This window comes from Manis pentadactyla, chromosome 1, assembly GCF_030020395.1.
Source record: "Manis pentadactyla isolate mManPen7 chromosome 1, mManPen7.hap1, whole genome shotgun sequence".
Lineage (NCBI taxonomy): Eukaryota > Metazoa > Chordata > Mammalia > Pholidota > Manidae > Manis > Manis pentadactyla.
Window position 1 is genome coordinate 217,355,916 of NC_080019.1, and position 18,414 is coordinate 217,374,329.

At 42.1% G+C, this 18,414-nt stretch overlaps 1 protein-coding gene across 3 annotated transcripts in view; it reads right to left on the reverse strand.

Moving 5' to 3' along the window:
- GXYLT2 (glucoside xylosyltransferase 2) overlaps window positions 1–18,414 on the reverse strand; it is a 70,976-nt gene that overhangs the window by 47,719 nt on the left and 4,843 nt on the right. For all 3 annotated transcript variants that reach the window (XR_008999234.1, XM_036878153.2, XM_057507319.1), the window contains exon 2: window positions 4,229–4,421. Coding sequence is in view for 2 of the 3 variants with exons in the window: in XM_036878153.2 (XP_036734048.1) it covers window positions 4,229–4,421 (193 nt within the window). In the remaining variant the exon portion in view is untranslated. The remainder of the gene's footprint in view (window positions 1–4,228; window positions 4,422–18,414) is intronic.

Consider the following 18,414-nt stretch of genomic DNA (forward strand, 5'->3'; position numbering starts at 1 on the left):
CTAAACAGAAACCAACTGCTACTGACTGACTACTTTAGGGCTAATAAAGTACGCAACATGTAGGAGACGTTCTTTGGGGGAATGAAAGAACAAACAGATGACCTGATACAGCCTCACAATTACACTCTGCAGTAATAGAGCAAGAATCATTTGGCCCTTGAAACAGATGAAGCAATTCAGACTCAAAGAAGTTCTGTGACTTATGTAAGAGATAAGGTTTAAGTCTAAACTGGCACCATAATCCCTGCATGGAAAAGAAAGGGGTGCCGCCCTGTGCCCTGCCTAGCTTTTGATATCCTGTTATCATTTCCCTTGTCAGATGAGCTTCACTGGACTCAACAAAGACCTGAGGAAATGAGCCATCAAAGGCTAAAGCCATCAGGCAATTCAAAACATGGCACAACTTTACAGGTATCTACAATGATTTTCCCATTTGACTTAGCTCTGAATTTATAATATCCAGTTAAGTATGTCTCACAGCAAATTACCCCAAAACTCAGCAGTGTAAAGCAACCATTTAGTATATGCTCATAGATTCCATGCATTGGGAATTCAGACAAGGCACCGGAGGAATGGTTTGATTCTGCCCCCATGATGTCTGGGGCCTCAGTGGGAAGCCTGGAAGGCTGGGGGCTGGAATCACTCCAAGGCTCACCACTCAGGGCTGGAGACTGAGGCTAGCTGTCGGTTGGACCCTCAGCTCCTCTCTGGGGAGGGCTCCCCAAGGGATTTCACGGTACAGGCAAGTCTGGGCTTCCTCACAGCATGGTGGCCAGGCAGAAGGAGGCAGGCGGAAGCTGCATCCTTTCTATGACCTTGTCTCAGATGTCATATAGTATGACATTTGGCTAGTACAACATAGTATAACACTCTATTACATATAACCATACATATCATATGTGTAGGTGCGAAGGTATTAGCTGTGGCCTTATAACAAATACCTGAAAACTTAGTAGGTCAAACCCACAAACATCATGTCATGTACTTTCTTAGGGTCTGGAAACTGCAAGCTGAGTTGTTGTGGCTCCGGCCATCTCCTGAGGATGCAGCCCACTGGGACTACTGTCACCTGAAGGCTTGATGGGGCTGCAGGTTCTGTCCCTAAGCTCGCTCACATGAGTATCGCCAAGAGGCCTTCATTCCTTAACAAATGGGCCTCTGCAAGGGCTGCTCTGACATGAAGGCTGGCTTCCCCCAGAGCGAATGATTGTAGAGAGAAAGATCAGGAAAGTTAACTAAGAGGGAAGGTGCAGTGCCTTTTTAACCTAATCTCAGATGTGACACAGCACCACTTCTTCTCTATGCTTTGGTCACACAGACCAGCCCTGGGACAGTGCAGGAGGGAAGTACACAAGGGTGTGGATGACAGGAGGTGGGGCCACTGGTATTTCCTCTTTGGAAAATGCAACCTGTTATGCATAGATAGTCATACATACACATCTTCCTTCCCCTTAGCTTTTTAAAAGTCCATGTCTGTGTTTTGTTCCACTTCAATCTCATGACCCAGCTTCTGGCATGCAGTAAGTACTCAATAAATACTTGTTAGATGGTAATAGCACAAGACATTACTGCTAGTGTTTGCCCAGAGCCAGAATTCCTCCATTCCTGCACACAGAGCACTTCTCAGCCACTTGCAGTTGGGTGGGCCTTATGGGCTACTTCTAGACAGTTCCATGTGAGCAGAAAACACCTGTGCCATGGTCAAGCTGAGGGGGTAAAAGCACAGTCATGATCCACTTGTCTCTCTCTTTCCTGCATGGCATCCCAAGAACTTTAGGGGCCAAGTGTTCCAGCAGGTGCAACTAGAAGCATGAGTAGTCTTTGTCAACTTTGGTCCCAGACCTAAGAGGCTGTGTAGACAGAGCCCACTGCCTGTGTGAGACATGTAGCATGTGTGGAAATTATTTTAGCTTTGAGTTGTTACTGCAGCCTGACCTGGCCTATTCTGATTGCAGATCATCATCTCTTTGATCAGCCCTGCTAGCTCCAGTTGTAGACGGGGAAACTAAAGCTCAAAAGGGCTGCAAGACTTGCCAGAGATTACACCACAAGTTAACAGTGGAGCTGAGTTTTGAAGTTGAGTCTTTGTCTACTAGTTCGGGAGGTGGTACGTATAGTGGTTAAATGCATGGGGGTTTATTTGACCCAGGAATTCCACTCCTAGGAATTTACCCAAAGAAAACAAGATCCCAGATTCAAACAGACATATGCTCCCCTATGTTTATCACAGCACTATTTACAATAGCTGTGATATGGAAGCAACCTAAGTGTCCATCAGCAGATGAATAAAGAACATGTGCTACATATACACAGTGGAGTATTATTCAGCCATAAGATGAAAACAAATCCTAACATTTGCAACAACATGGATGGAGCTGAAGGGAATTATGCTCAGTGAAACAAACCAGGGGGAGAAAGACAAGGACCAAATGATTTCACTCATTTGTGGAGTATAACAATGAAGCAAAACTGAAGGAACAAAACAGCAGCAGACTCACAGACTCCAAGAAGGGACCAGCAGTTACCAAAGGGAAAGGGGATGGGGAGGGTGGGGAGGGGCGGGAGGGAGAAGGGGATTAAAGGGCATTACGATTAGCACACACAAAGTAGGGGGGTCACGGGGAAGGCAGTATAGCACAGAGAAGACAAGCAGTGACTCTATGGCATCTTACTACACTGATGAACAGTGACTGCAATGGGGTGTGGGGTGGGGGGAACTTGATAATGTGGGTGAATGTAGTAACCACAATGTTGCTCATGTGAAACTTCATGAGATTGTATATCAATGATACCTTCATTTAAAAAGTGAGATCATCCTGGAAAAAAATAAGTAAATGCATGGGGGTTTGAGTCAGTAACCTTGAGCTGACACCTGGTGAGCACTCAAAGTCTAAGCCTGGAAGATCTCAGTTTGTGAATAGGAACACTATTGTTACCTGCTTCAAAGGACTGTTGAGAGGATTAAAGAAGAGTAAATTATAAACCAGAAGCCCTTGATAAATGGTATTTATCATCATCCTCCTCATTTCCCCTACACATAGCTTCAGAGCAGCTAACTATGCGTGTTTCAACCTTTGTCTTTCTCTTTCCCCTTGACTCAGATTTTTTTCCAAGCCATTTTCCAATCAATTTCAAAGCCCCAAGACCATTCATTCCCTGGATTCTCTTGGTGAAGATGTCAAAGAGATTTTTCTCTTAAGAAAACATAACACCGTTCCTAGCTTTCTGTTATTAGCCTTTTTCTGCCCAATCTGCCTCTTTGACATTTCTCATTAGCTCAGCTAACCAGGTGGCAGGACGCAGCACTATTGACCCAAGAAGGCAGATACGAAAGCCAGTGCTCGCTCTGCCAGCATGCAAGAACTTCCCACAAGAGAAACTTCAAGAAAAACAAAGCTTGATCTGCAGAGTCACTTGTGTACCTAGACTGGGGAGAAGAGGTATTTCCAAAGCTCTCCTTGTGTAGGTAAAAAATCAATTCTTGTCCCTCAGTATACAAATAGTAAAATAAGTGATGATCCAGATACACAATAAAATACTATGTTGTCATCAAAATGTATGAGGTAAGAATGTATGATCTTGACCTGGGATGATGCTGATGATATGGTATTAAGTGACAAAAAGCAAGTTCTAGAACAACACATAGAGAATAATCTTAATTTCATAATACGTTTTAATCTGTGTGCATACAATTGCATATGTTATACATGTATGTGTCTACAAGTATACATGTATACACACATGTATACAGCTCACATGGATAGATAAACATACACACATTTGTATATGGAAGAATCAGTCAAAATTGTTAACTCTGATAGTTTCTTGTGTGGAACTGAAGGGTAGCAAGGATTTCCACCCTTTAATTTATAACATCAATGTTATTTGAATTTATTTTAGGGAACACATGTTACTCGTCATTCAAAAAACATACATAAATAGATAAAAATAAGTTACCTGTCTCCCAAATGAGAACAATGTTAGTAACACCAATGGGGGCTTTAGCCCCAGGTGAAGTGATTTAAGTGCATCACCCCATTAAACCTTCCCAATATTTCTGTAAGGCAGGTGCAGTCATCCTTGTATTGTACATGAGAACAGGAAGGCTCCAAGTCAAGAGTTCACACAGTTGAGTATGCAGCAAAATACATTAGTGAACAGGATATGCATGTCCCCAAATGCAGTCTGTCTCACGCAGTAAATATTATGCCACACTCTGCAAATTTACCTGCTTATCAAACTCTGGCTTCAGAGAGTCTTCCGTGAAGATATGAAATTGGATCTTCCTATGGCTGAACAGCACAGCTGATTTGAGCATGACTAGCGTCTCCTCCAGCCGATTGCCACAGGCCACCACGGCCAGGTGGATCCAGAATTCAGGAGGAAGCACTGCTTGGAAACTCCTGGGTTCTCCAGGCCTCCTAGAAAGCAGAAAAACAAGTTAAAGCTATTACTGAACTCATACAATTAAAAAAAAAAAAACAGCTAGTGAATGGTTGGAACATTTCAAAACATGAACAGGCACAATCTGTTATATTTTATAAAGTGATAAGCATTTTGACAATTCTTCCTGCTCAGAGAAAAATACCATTTATTCCCATATTTATGCTGGCAATAGCAGGATGAGTCACTGTTTGGACTGCCATAGGTGTCTGAGACTTCTTCTGCCAGCACTCAGCTGTCTAGTGCCTGCTGGCTGCCTCCTGGCCCATGTTTGGAAATAGTATTGCTAAACTTCAACAGCTGACAGAGGGCTGTGGAGCTCCCACTCACATGGGCCATGGAAATCAGATTTGAATGCAACTTGAACAAGAGGAGGGTGGGCTGTGGCTTTCCCATGTGAAACAAGCAACATGATATTCCCATCATCTGGATGGTTTTAGGTTGTGGTGGAAGGCGTGACCACTGGACCAAGGGAAAATCACGCAAGTCCAGGAGGTGTGCAATGAAAATAACATATGTGCCTCCATTACATCTCGGGAGAGACTTGAGGAAACAGGTGGTAATCCTGTCTTGCTCAAGATTGCTGAGGTGGTGGGTTTAACATTCAGCTTCCAGGATGTAACTCACAGTAATAAGAAACAGGCAGAAGGGGAGGCAGGTTATGCTGAAAACTACCAAGGTATCAAATACTGAGTCAACAGCTGAGAAGGGAATAGGGTCCAAGAGTGCAGAATCATCATCTAGCTATTTCCTCATAATAAAAGATTTGTTCCAGACAAGGAGATGCAGCCAAGCCTCAAACACACCACTGAGAAACATTGGCAGGCAAGTTGGAAGAAGTTGGCCTGGAAAAAGGTGCCCTGAGACAAATGAAACTAATTTACTTGCACAAAAGATTTGGAGACCAGGGGAACTTGGACGTCGAATGCTACCTTCCTTCCAAAAACTTCAAGTTCACTCAGTGTGCCCCTCCATTTTTCTGCACAATTGAATAATGGCAGGCTTGCTCCAGATTTCTTTCACCAGGAGGAAAGTTGAAGATGTGGGTGGAGCACTTTGGAAAGCTTTCCAATCTGATTAGTTATGAGCATGCTTGGTAGAAGCACGGGCTCTGGGCTCAGCGAAGCCTGACATGGAGAGTTCCTTGGGTTCTGCTTATCTCGGGGATCGTGGGGAAAGACAGTGGAGCTCTCCTAAGCATCTCCCACATTAATCCACATCTCTTCATCCCCCCACTGCTACCTGCCAAGGCCACCATCTTCCCTCACCTCAATCCCTGGGACAGCTCCCTAGATGCTCTGCCTGCCTCCAATCCTATCTTCACCCCACCACTGCATGATTTGTCCTTGCTACTGCCAGAGTGAGGGTCTTCTAAAATGCAAATACGATTGTGTTAGTCCCTCAGTAAAAATCATGTAATGCCTTCCGACTGCCCTCAAGGTCAAATCTAAACTGCTAATCGTGGCTCCCACTTACATGCCTTGCATCTGCCTCTAGCACTCCCAGTCTGGGTGGACAGCCATTCATAGTCATAGACATAGTCTCACAGGTACTCATACTCTTCACCTCATTTCTAGTCATGAGACATGCTGGGCTGTCTCTAGGTCCTGGCACATGCATTATCTCTCTCTTTCAAAAATGCTCTTCTGTGCTTTTTCTCGCTAATTCCAGCCCATTTATTAATCAACAAAACTACACTGAGTACCTACTATGTGCCAGGCACTATTCTAGGCACCAGGATGACCGTGGTGAACAAAACAGACTAAGATGCCTGCCCTTGCAGATGTGACATTCTACAGGTGGCAGGGGAAACACAAAGAAAGAAATAATAGGCATGCAAATGGTAACTAAGTAATTTCCACAGAAAGTTTTCCAGTGATCGGGGCTACGCAGGAATATATAATTAAGGAGGGAGGGATACAGGAGGAGCTGTGGCCTGGTACATATTACAGAGTACAAAGTCCTCACAGAGAAGGTCAGATCTGATGACAACATGAAGGAGGTGTGGGAGTGAGTCATAATGCTCCTGGGTGAGGATTCCCGGCAGAGCAGACAGTCAGAGCTAAGGTGCTAAATCAGGAGCATGCCTAGGGAATTTGAGGACCCCTGACATCAGGACTCAGATGTCTATGGGTGGGTTTTTCATACCTGCTGTTAAAGCCAACTCTCAATTATCTTACGCACAGGATTAGGAAGTACATGTCACAGTTAATGCTAAAATCACAGTCAATTCAAAAAATCACAGTCAAAAGACTAGCCAAAACAAGCCACAAAAGAGATTTAACGCAAACTCATTTGCTTAAAATTATGCTCAATATTAAGGAACACAGGTGCCATCCAAACATACTAAACCAAGAAATGCCACTGCTTAGATATCTTAAATGTGAACCATTCCCCTGTCCCCCAAACAGAAAAACTGCCTCTTTTAGCTCTACATAGTGCACTTCTACACAAATAAAAAGCTTGAAACTTTGTAATCAGGGAAAGACACATTCAAACCATAAAGTGATTCCATCTTATTTTCAGACTGGCAAAAATTAAGGAATTAAAACAAAGTTGGACCATCCAAGCATTGGAGTGGGTATGGACACAGGAGACAGCTCAGCACTGCTAGGCGCAGTGCAAGTTGGTTCAAACATTTTGAGAGCCAGTTGGCAACATGTAGCAGGACTGAAGATGCACATACAACTTCCACTCCTCCAGTGCAATGCCTACATGTATAACTTGAAGAAACTCTTGCACCTTTGCAGAAGACCCAGGCAAGAATGCCCACAGAAGCCCTGTGATGATGCTGAAAACTGGAAATAACTTTGCTGTCCATGCCCAGGAGAATCATGAATATATTTGATAATGTTCAAGCGGATACTTCAGAGCAGAGAAAAATGGGCAAACTGGAATGTCACATATCAATACGCTTTTTGGCCAAAGAGGAAAAACACAATTTGCAGGAGGACAATTGTAGAATGATAACCTTTAGATGAAGCTTAAAACAAGCAAAGCAAAACAAAACAAAAACAAACAAAAAACCCCAACCAAAACAGCACTGTGTGTTGTTCACACCTATGTAGTAAAAGTAAACAGGCATTGCCCTCCTTTCCAGCATTGCAAGCCACTTCTCTTCTTTGCAGGTTCCTGTGATTTGGGACTGCATGGTACAAAAAGCAGGGGCTAGGAACTGCAATCTTTCTTGGTGTCTGGTGACAGGTACTAAAAACGAAAGGCCTCTCCTGGTGGCAGTTCAAGTATCAGCAGTTGGGATTTAATGAGACCTTTACTGCCCCCACTCTACTACCTCTCACATTACATTAAAAACTCTCAGGCTTCAGGTAATAAGCGTTTGTGTTGGGCAGTCACGATAAACAATCAAGTTTAAGGGCGCTGAAATGGTGTGCCTTTCATCGCTCCTACCAGTGGCACACTCGGAACCTCTCAAATGTCACTTGTGACTCTGCAAGGACCAAGAGAAGTCCAATCTGTGAGCTTAGGACTTCTTAACCCCTTGAATCACCAGTTTTGGTGGGGAATGGGTGATGGGGAATTGCAGCCTTGCTCTGACTGACGGCTAACTATGTTCTTACTTACACTCTATGAAAGGAGGACTGGAGTGGACCGGGATTCTTAAAGACCCATTGCTAAGGCTGGACAAGCCTCTTGGCCACCACACTGGTAGAGCCTGAATGGGTATCAACTTAACACAATGGAAAGCAGAGCCAAAAGGTGGTGGGTTCAGATCTCTGGTGGCATTATTTGAGTCCCTGGGTCTAGGTGTGCCTGACCTTAACTGTGGACAGTTCAATTTTTAAGCCAATAAATGTCCTTTTCCTTAAGTCAGTTAGTTGGAAACAAACTCAAAACTCAGCAATCAAAGGAGAGTCCTAACATAGGGCTTAAAAATGTTTCTGATCACCACTGACTAGCTAAGTCTCTCTCACAGTCTCACCTGGAGTCATCTTTTGAAGTGCTCTTTGAATCCATTCCTTTCCTTTTGTTCACTGCTAGGATCCAAATCTCCATCATTCTTCCAATTTTATAATCTCTTGGGTGAGACCCTGGAGTTTTCAAATTAACACACCTGTACTATAACCACCTGTAGTTGAGCTAAAACCAGGAACTAAGGATCTGAGCTCATCTCTCACTTTTCCTCTCTCCCAAGTCCCCAGGAAAACCGCTTCTACCCTTAGCCTTTCCTCAGGGTATTCCCTTCACCTCTTGCCTTAATGAAAGCGAGGCTGCCTGGCCAGACCTCTGAAGTGGAGAATGTCTTTCCTCTCCTGCCCCAGAAGCTTCAGGGCAATAGAAGGGTGTCTTTCTTGCTCTTCACCACCACACCCAGATATGGGACCTATCATCACAGCCAACTGTCTCCCACCTTCTCCCTGTCTTTGTTAACACCATCTCTCAGCTCCCTGGTTACTCCTCTTCATTCACTGACAAGTTCAGCTTCTCACTCGTGGTATTCCTCCCCGTTTCAATTCCTGTCATCATTCTTAGGGATTCAACTGCTATTAGGGAGATGCTTCCAGAATCCTGAACTCTTCAGTTTTGTGACCTCCACACCCACCACCTTTTCTGTCTTTGTACCTGAGACACCAGTGCTGTGCTCATACCCTTGGACCTTTACACAAACTGTGTCCTCTGCCTGAAATATTCTTCCAACCCTGCCTCCTTGCACAGCCACCTCCTTCTCGTTTGGACAGCAGAATAGCCTTCCCTGACCACCTCACTGAAGGAGCATCCTCTTGCTTTATTCTGTCATGGTCTTTGCTATTTCCTTTGAAAAGCTTAAGTCAGCTGGTGATCACATATTCTCTCATTGTAACTTATATCATGTAAATAACATTATATACAACCAATAGAAGACAATGTAAATACACAAAAATCTCTAATTTTAGAGAAAAGATCAGAATGAAAATACAATGTGCAATCCCAAATAAAACAATATAAAATACTATGTACTGAAATATCAAAGTCCATAAATGGAAAAAAAATCTTGCTCCATGAAACTTTTTTTTTTTTGGTGGGGCATGTAATATTCTTGTCTTTATTCCACTGAATATATTTTTGTTGCTGTACTAATAGCGTACATATAATTTTATATTCTTTTTTATCTGACTCTTTTATTTTTCTTATTACTTTTGAAGTCTTCATAACCATCATTCTAACTGGCTATGTACTATTACATCCAACTAAAACACTGTAGTTTATATCATTTCCTTCTTTTTGGTTGTTTCAAATTGTTCTCAGTTATTTAAAAAGAAAAAAGCTTGCATTAAACACATGTGGGCCAACAATTTTTCCTTCTTTTGCATTATTTCCTTAGACTAATTCCCAAAAGTGGAATTACTGCGTTAATAGCTGTTACCCAAACAAGAATGTGGTAATTTTGAGTTTCTCAAATTAACCCAAGAGCTCTCAAAACATCAGACCATGAGGAAAAGAACCCAAAAACCCAACATCACTAACACTACCCAAGTCACCTGAGTTACCTATAGGATGTAACCACAGAGCTGACTGATAAAATGCAACAAGCTTGCATATGGCGTCAGTGCCTCCACATGCGTGTGTTCCAGAAGGGTGATGCATAAGTTGCAGTTGCCATTCAGACACTGTCATTTATTTATTTTTTAATTTTATTTTTATTACGGTATCATTGATATACACTCTTATGAAGGTTTCACATGAAAAACATTGTGGTTACTACATTCATCCATATTATCAAGTCCCCCCACACCCCACTAAGTCACTGTCCATCAGTGTAGTGGTCAGTGTCACTGCCACAGAGTCACTGCTTGTCTTCTCTGCAGACACTGTCATTTAGACTCAAATGACATTGAGTCTCATAGTGAGAAAGTCATTCCATTTTCAGTTCTTCTTCAACAATGTCAATAAGAAAGTCTCAATTTGGTGCCGCTGTACCTCGAACACCTTTTTAATGTTGCCTAATCCTCTCTTTCAACTGAAAAGGCAGCAGATCGCAGATACAGAACATTCAGCAGAGTACCAAGCTAGAAATGAACAACATTGTTCAGTTTTCCTAGTGTTTGATTTGCCCATCACCTTCTATTTATGTTACTGCTGACAATTTATGGCAGTGACAGAAAGTTTCCCTTAAAAATAAATCTGCTTAGAACATGGAGAAATCAGAACCCTCAAACATTATTGTAGGATTGTAAAATGGTGCAGCCACATTAGAAAATAGTTTGACAGTTTCTCAGAAGGTTAAGTATAGAACATGGCCCAGCAGTTCCACCTCTAGGTATACCCAAGAGGAATGAAAACATAGGTCCACACAGACACTTGCACACAAATGTTCATAGCAGCCTGATTCACAATAGCCAAAAAGTCCAACCCAAATGGCCATCGACTTATGAAGGGATAAATAAAATGTGGTATATCCACACAATGGAATACTATTTGGCAATAAAAAGGGATAAAGGGCTGATATATGCTACCGCATGCACGAACCTTAAAAACAGTGAACTATGAACCTCATGGAAATACAAAAGATCACGTATTTCATGATTCCATATATATATAAGGAGTCCAGAATAGGAAAATCCACTGAGACATAAGGCAGATTAGTGGTTACTAGGGGCTAGGGGAAGGGGCAATTGCAGATTGACTGCTTAATGGGTACAGGATTTCTTTATTGGTTCTTGAAACTTCTTTATTGGAACTTGAAAATGTTGGTTCTTGAAAATGTTCTGAACTTAGATGTTGGGATGGTAGCACAACTCTGTGAATAAAGTAACAACCCCTGTGCTGTACATCTTCAAAGGATATTCTACATTGCAATAAAGCTGTTATTAAATAAATAAGTAAATCAATACATGCACTTAGGTTTATAACAAGGATAGATTAAGCAAAACGTTTCTTTAAGTTAGCAATGGTAATGTAGCCATATAATAAGAATGGTGGCGCTGATGTGGGGATGACTGATGTTTGGAAAATGCTGCCCCAAGTGTCCCAGCTCCAGCCTTCCCTGTGCAAATGTAAAGTGATATTCAGAATAACCTTAGAGGCTCCACTCTGTCCGAGATGAGGCATCTCCTTAATCGCTTAAAAGTCTCAAGAGTGTGACTTAATTAAACTTCAATTTCTGGAGTGTATAAATAATGAAATAGGGCATTTATGTGTAGTGCTATTTACTTTGTAACCTATTACTGCAAAACACACTGAATTATTAAAGTGAGTAATTGGCTCTACTCAGCCCCTCTTTCCTGCCGTCCCCTGCTTCTTCTCTTATCAGAGCTGCTCTGCAACTGACAAGCTAAATTAACTCAGGCAGATGCAGTGATACATACGGCCAGTGTCAGCTGGATGGAAAATTGCAGCTCTTTCAAATACAGCCTAAAACAGTGCTGCTGATAACTAGTTTTAATCAGGAAGGAAACATAGCAATCTGTGGGGGGAAAAGGGTAGAAGATGAATTTTAAGAAGTTGAGCACGCTCACCTTAAGGAAGAACAGGGTAACAGAAACCCTCCTCCCCAGTGGAATCTTTTACAAGAAGAAGTCATAGTTATTCAAACATGGAGAAGGTCTGCAAATGAGGCCAGAGTGGCAGTTTAGGAAGCAGAAACATCTTGATATGGCTCTAGAAGGAGAGTCTGGTGATGAGTAATTAAATCCACAGTAAGTGTTGGCTGCAAGAGGCACTAATAAAGTTCCCTGCAAACCAGAGCTTTGGGGACGCAGCAATGCCCTGCCAAAAAATTTCCCCCCTGACGCTGTGAGTAGAGGCTTCACCTAGAAACCCAGACATGACGCTAAGGACTGTGCTAACAGTTAAATCACTTTTAATGACCCGTGGTTTGGAGTTAAATCAAGTATCATTAATCTTCCAAGATAGCCAGAGAAGCTGACATTTGCCTTGAAGTCATGGTATTGTATGAATGGTGTCAAGACTGTGCCAAAAAACTGCCAAGGGGAGGGGTGGGGAGTGTGCTTAACACCACAATTTGGTAAGTGCATCCAGTTATGAATATTATATATTTAGTTTGGATCATGATATTTGAAATATGGCTGTGTTCCTAAACAAAGTCTACGTCTAATGCATAGTAGATGTTTAATGCCTAAAGTTGGTAATTTTGTCTGTGTCTATATGTGTATGTGCCTGCTTTTAGACATCATTATACACATACACAAGCCTCATGATTAGTAAGTAGCAGAGCAAAAAGTCGAACCCAGGAAGCTGGACTTCAGAGCTCATGCTTTGAATCACTGTGCTATATTTGGAGCCATGCACAAGTGAGTTAGAAAAGGAGTCCATTCTGGGCATATGAACCCTTTATCTTACTCAGGGCTCCTGGCTTAGCCATCTGAGCTTGAACCAGCTTTCAGCCCTATGACCTTCAGCAACTCTAACCTGTGTAATCCATCCATTCGCCATTAGTTGAGGTCACCACACAACTGTGTTTATAATTCTTCTCCCTCCAAAACTCTATGATGCTGCCTGGACTAATTCACATTTTTATTTTTTCCCTTAGGATTGCTCCTGACGCACAGTAGAATGTATTTCTCCATCTCCCTCTTCCTTTCAAATTAAGATGTTATTGAGATGTTAAAATATGAACTAGCAGTGCTAGTGTGAAATAAATGGCTGGTGACATGCGAGGGAGAAGAATGAGCATCACATATTCTACAAATGGACACTTCTATCTCATTTCCCGAAAAAGAACGTGAAAGATGTAAAGGGAGAAAAATGATCTCCCCAACTAATTTCCATCCTCCTATGCCTCAGGCCAATAAGGGGTTTTTAATTTTTATGATAACTTATATACTTTGTTTTATAAATTATACAAGTAATGCATACATTTATCATAGAAAAAAATTTTAGATGCAGACAAGCCAAAGGAGGGTGCCCCTAATTCCAACTCCATAACCACTGCTAACATTTTGGTATAATCTTCCAGATGGCTTAAACTTCCAGACTTTTATGCAGTGTATGTGGGTGTGTGTATATAAATGTGTATGTGTATAAAAACTCTTATAAAAAGGGCAAAATTTTTATAGCCTATTTTTTCCTCTACAAATATGGAAAACATGAAAATACAAAAAAAGAATTTATCAAAGGGCTCTTCTTCAAATGGATTCTAGATGGCAATCACACAGCTCAAATTTCAAGATTTGTGCCCAAGTACAGGATAGTCGTAAGCAATTTGGCTCTAGAAGCACATAGACCTGGCTTCAAATTCTAGGTCTGCCACTTGGCTGTCCCAACTTGAGCAAATGCTTTAACTACCCCTAACCCTCAGTTTTGCCACCTGTAAAATGAGCATATCGATTATAGAGGACATCTGGTTTTGACTTTGGTGTCTCTTGGTAGCACCCATTTCTATGAGCTTCTAGTAAGAGCACCTCAATTTTCTTTTGGGGGAAACCAACTATTCCTCTTCTGTTCTATGACGTTTGGATGGCTGAGGCATCCTCCCCCAGGGTATGGCTGGCAGTGATTGGCTATGCCTGTGACCCAAGTCAAGGCAACAGAGGGGCAGTCCTGGGACTGGTCCAGGAGTTAAGCTTTTCCCTTACCAGTTACTAAGGGAGGAGAATGCAAGCCCAGGCCGGCTGGAATTACAACGTGGAGGAAACTCATATGAGAGTGTGGCCCACAAAGAAGGAAGCAGAGATGAAAGACGGAGGCATCATGGGTAGATACCTGCATACACCTATGATGCAAGCATTATCTCCTCTGTACTTTACAGTAAATGTGCCAGGAAGTGTCCTTTTATGGTTGAGATAAGCTTAATGAGATGAGATCCTATCAAGTGCAACTGAAAGAGTTTTGAATAGCACCTATCTCCTAGGCAGTTATGAAGATTAAATGAAATAGTGTGGTGAAGTGCCTCATACTGTACCTGGCATATTTTAAGTCACATTAAATATTAGTTGTTATTACCATCATTATTATTAAATACTAACTTGAAATGCATCAGAAGCCTTCAATTTTCTCTACATACTTTATATCCATGCCAAAAATGGCTAGGCAGAGCAGCAAAAAGCACATATTAATAAGTACCAATACCCTATCTTATTGCAAACCAGATGTGCACACTTTTTAAACTTCTCTAGAAGGGTCCTCTAAAACATCAATTCCCATTGTGTATACAACTTCTCTTGCGTTTGTTCTACAACACCAATTTCCAATAACCCATTCTCCCTGAGGGATGAAATCTGATACTTGAACACCAAGGCTTGTAACTTTGGGGCCAGTGGTCAGACAAGCAGGGTCCTCATCATTCTCACAAAACTGGGAGGAGGAAAATGCGGAGCATTTTCAAGCCCAAACACAGACGCAAACCTCATAGCAGGGTCTGTGGACAAAATTCTGCATTTCGGTTCCCTGAGAATGCCTCCTAATTCCTCAAAACTCTTCACTCACCCTCTGCTTTCCTAAGCTGGAGAGCAATAGCTGTCTGCTCATGAGTAGACATCAAAGCCACAGACAGCCAGAATTCTGGGCTTGAAACTCCCCAGAATAGCCCATCACCCAAGAACTAGTCCAAAGGGTTCTCCTTCATCTGCTCCTCCAGCTTTAACTGAGGACGAGGAGACTGGGGTTGGTGTATCACTTATTACATATGGAAGTTGAGTCTTGATTTCCCTCAAGTCATAACCCAAGTAAAGCCTGCCTGAATTTGCAGCTGAGCCCCAGCTAACAATTGCTGACAGTTTCTTGTGTGGCACACACTGTGTGCACATTTTACCTGTATTATTTCATTTCATCATTGAACTCAGGAGAAAGCCAAGATTTGCTAAGGACTGACTAATTCAAAGCCACGCAGCCAGGTAGCTGGGTCTAGTGATGATTCTGTTCCTAACTAACAAAGCAACAGCAGATGATAGTGCTCAGGAGAGCAAATCATTTGTCGAGTGACCGCCATGAGCCAGTCCTGTTCTAGGCGCTCTATGCACATTATTATTATCTTATCTCTTTGGACCTCCCTCCCTCCCCCCACCACGAAATGAAGTCATATTTTGGATTCTGTGTTCCCTACTGTCTCTTACTTATGTAAAGCTTGGGTTCTAAATTGTGCCATGATGAATTCTGACTAGAAAATTACAGTCTTTGGTTTTGCTGAAAGAGGGTGAGGGCAGGGGGCACAGGTGGTCATCGAAAAGTCACCTTCAAATACACAAAGGCGCTCTGCTGGTACAAAAATCACAGTTTGAATAAAGTCAAGAAATTCCTCTTCTAGAGACAGTTTTCAGAATTTCACAATCTGAAATAAATCAAGTGCTGGAGAGGATTTGGAGAGGAATGTAAAATCAATTCCATCTTCAATGATAGTCTCTTATTTTCATTTTAAAAATGTTCTAAATGATGGTAAAATATATATGCCATAAAACTTCATCTCTAATTTTCTTACAGTGAATTATAATGTGAAAACAAATATTTCTAAGGGAAAGAAACCTGTTTTAAAATTTTCTCCCAAGGACTTTCACCTCTGAGTTTGAAAGTATGGAGATAAGTGTCCATATGGCTTCTATTAACTGAATTTAGTAAAGGTGCTAAAAGCAGGTGCTGTATACCCAAATTAGCCAGGATTCTTTGGTGGTGAGTGACAGAAACGCAATTCATGGAGTGTAGGAAAGGGGAGAAACCGCCCAGCCAGCGAAGGGCAGAAGCTGACCTTGGGATGGACACCAGGACCCGCCCCAACACCAGCTTCCCTGCTGCTCTGCATTGCTTCTCATCTCCGCACGTCACCTTGGGGTCAGGGACTCTCAATGCAGACCAGCTTTCTCCACCTGGCAGAAACACGGCTGCCAATTCCTACGCTGCAGACCTTGAGTCTCAGCCACTAGAAACTGTTTGCCCTTATACTGTCTCTAATCTCAATGTGCCAAATCCTTTAAAAAAAGGCTCTAACTGGGCTCAGGACCCAGCGCTTGACTCACCTGCCCCTGGGTCAAGGTCAAGTGCCTAAATTGGCTGCTCCTGGGTTGGCAGATATTTACTTCCTGTGGGTTCTCTTCCTCTCCACTGACAGTACTGAGATGTTGATTTAGGGAAGCAGTTGATTTGCTTAAGAAGATGTTGGATGCAGAAATAACAGAAACCTCGCCAGCAATGCATGTAGGGCCCAAGTAGGGCAGACCTCAGGGTGTGTTGACTCCTGGGCTCAGTAATGTTCTCAGGAATCCCCTTCTTTCTCTACTTTGCTGCTCGGAGTGAAGGTTTTATCCTACAGCTGGTTCTCTAAGGACCATGGGAGTAACTGGGGCTATTTATTTCCTAGTTCATACCCAGCAGATGGAGTCTTGTGTCCAATAATATAAAATAAGTCCTTCCTTTTGGATTTATTGGACCAAATTGGGGCCTGTAACATCCGCAGACCAATGCTCTGTCACCAGAGTAATGAATGTTTTGAATGTTTTCATCCTGGATACGCAAAGCTTACACTATGCAAGGATGGGGTTATCATGGCTGGCTTCAACCGGGTCCTGGAGGTGTAGTCTACTCACAGAGGGGTCAGGGCTCCTTGAAGAAATGGCAAGAAACATACAAGATGAGCATCCTGGAGCATCCTGTAGTGCCAGCGAGTAGGGGAGAGCTCAAAAAAATAAAAATGAAAACAAAACCCCGAAAAACACATTGAGGGGAAAGGTATGTCAGAGGAATGCAGAAGCCAACTGAAAGAGCTCCTAATGGCCCAAACAGAAAGAACTGCAGCAACAAATAAAGTCATATTAGATGGTAACTCAAAGTGTAAAACAAATATCCATAGTCCATATAAACTAATAAATGGGGCAGAAGCATCAAACCTCCCATGCAGAAGAATCTCAAGTAATTTACACAGATACTCCCCCTGTGGAGAGAGAGCATAACTCGTCACACCTGAGGTGTGGGCTATGCACGGTGACCTCCTTCTAAAGTGTACAGTGTGGAGATGGGGGAAGAGAGGAAGCCTACAGTGGAGAAACCAGACAAACACTACCTCAGCCAGGAGACCAAGGCCAATGTTAGCAGTCAGATGTCACGCCGATAGTCTATATACTTGGTATGAGGCGATGAAAATGGCACTTAACCGCTTGTGGCTTTCCTCCCAATAATCCAAAACCTCGGTATTATCAAGAGGAAAACATCACACACACTCCAGTGGTGGGGCAGCCTACAAAACAGCTAACCAGTGCTCTTCGAAACTCTCAAGGTGGTCGGACACCAGAGACGTTTGAGAAAGTCCCACAGCCCAGAGGGGCCTTGGGAGACTTGACAATTCAATGTAATGTGGGATCCTGGATGGGATCCTGAAATAGAAAAAGGGTATTGGGTAAAAACTAAGGAAATCTGAATAAACTAAGCATTAGTGATAATGTACAGGATTAGTTCATTAACTGTAACAAATGTGTCATACTTTTTGTGTAAGATTTTAATAATAGAGGAAATTGGTTGCAGGGTATAGAGAAACTATACCTACTACTTTCTCATTTTTTTCTTTTTTAAAAATGTATAACTATTTTGAAAATTAGAATCTATTACAAAGAAAAAAGATTCCCTCCCTTTTAAGGATGTTACTATCAAAGGTCCTAATGATTCTTCTAAAGGGAATGGGATTGTTTTGGTATTATTAAATAATAAGTGATTTAATAATACAAGTAAAGTCTAAGCATAGTTCTGGCACAGGTGAATCCTTCATCTATTTATTAGTTCATTCGAAAAATATTTATTGAGTACCCACTATGAGATCATCTCTGTTCTAGATGTCAGCAGTACAATGATTAGTAAGACATGACATGTACATGAGGAGAGATGAGTATATAAAATACAATGTTATATAATGATCAGTGCTGTTAAAAAAAAATTCACTAAACAGGATGAGGGGTAGAGAATGATGGGAGGGTTCTGTTTTTCTAGAGCAGGTGGGAAGACTCTGTGAGGAGAAAATCTGAAAGCACAGATCTGAAAGAAGAGAAAAAGCTAGGCATGCAAAGATGTTAGCAAAGAACGTTCCAGCACAAGGAACAA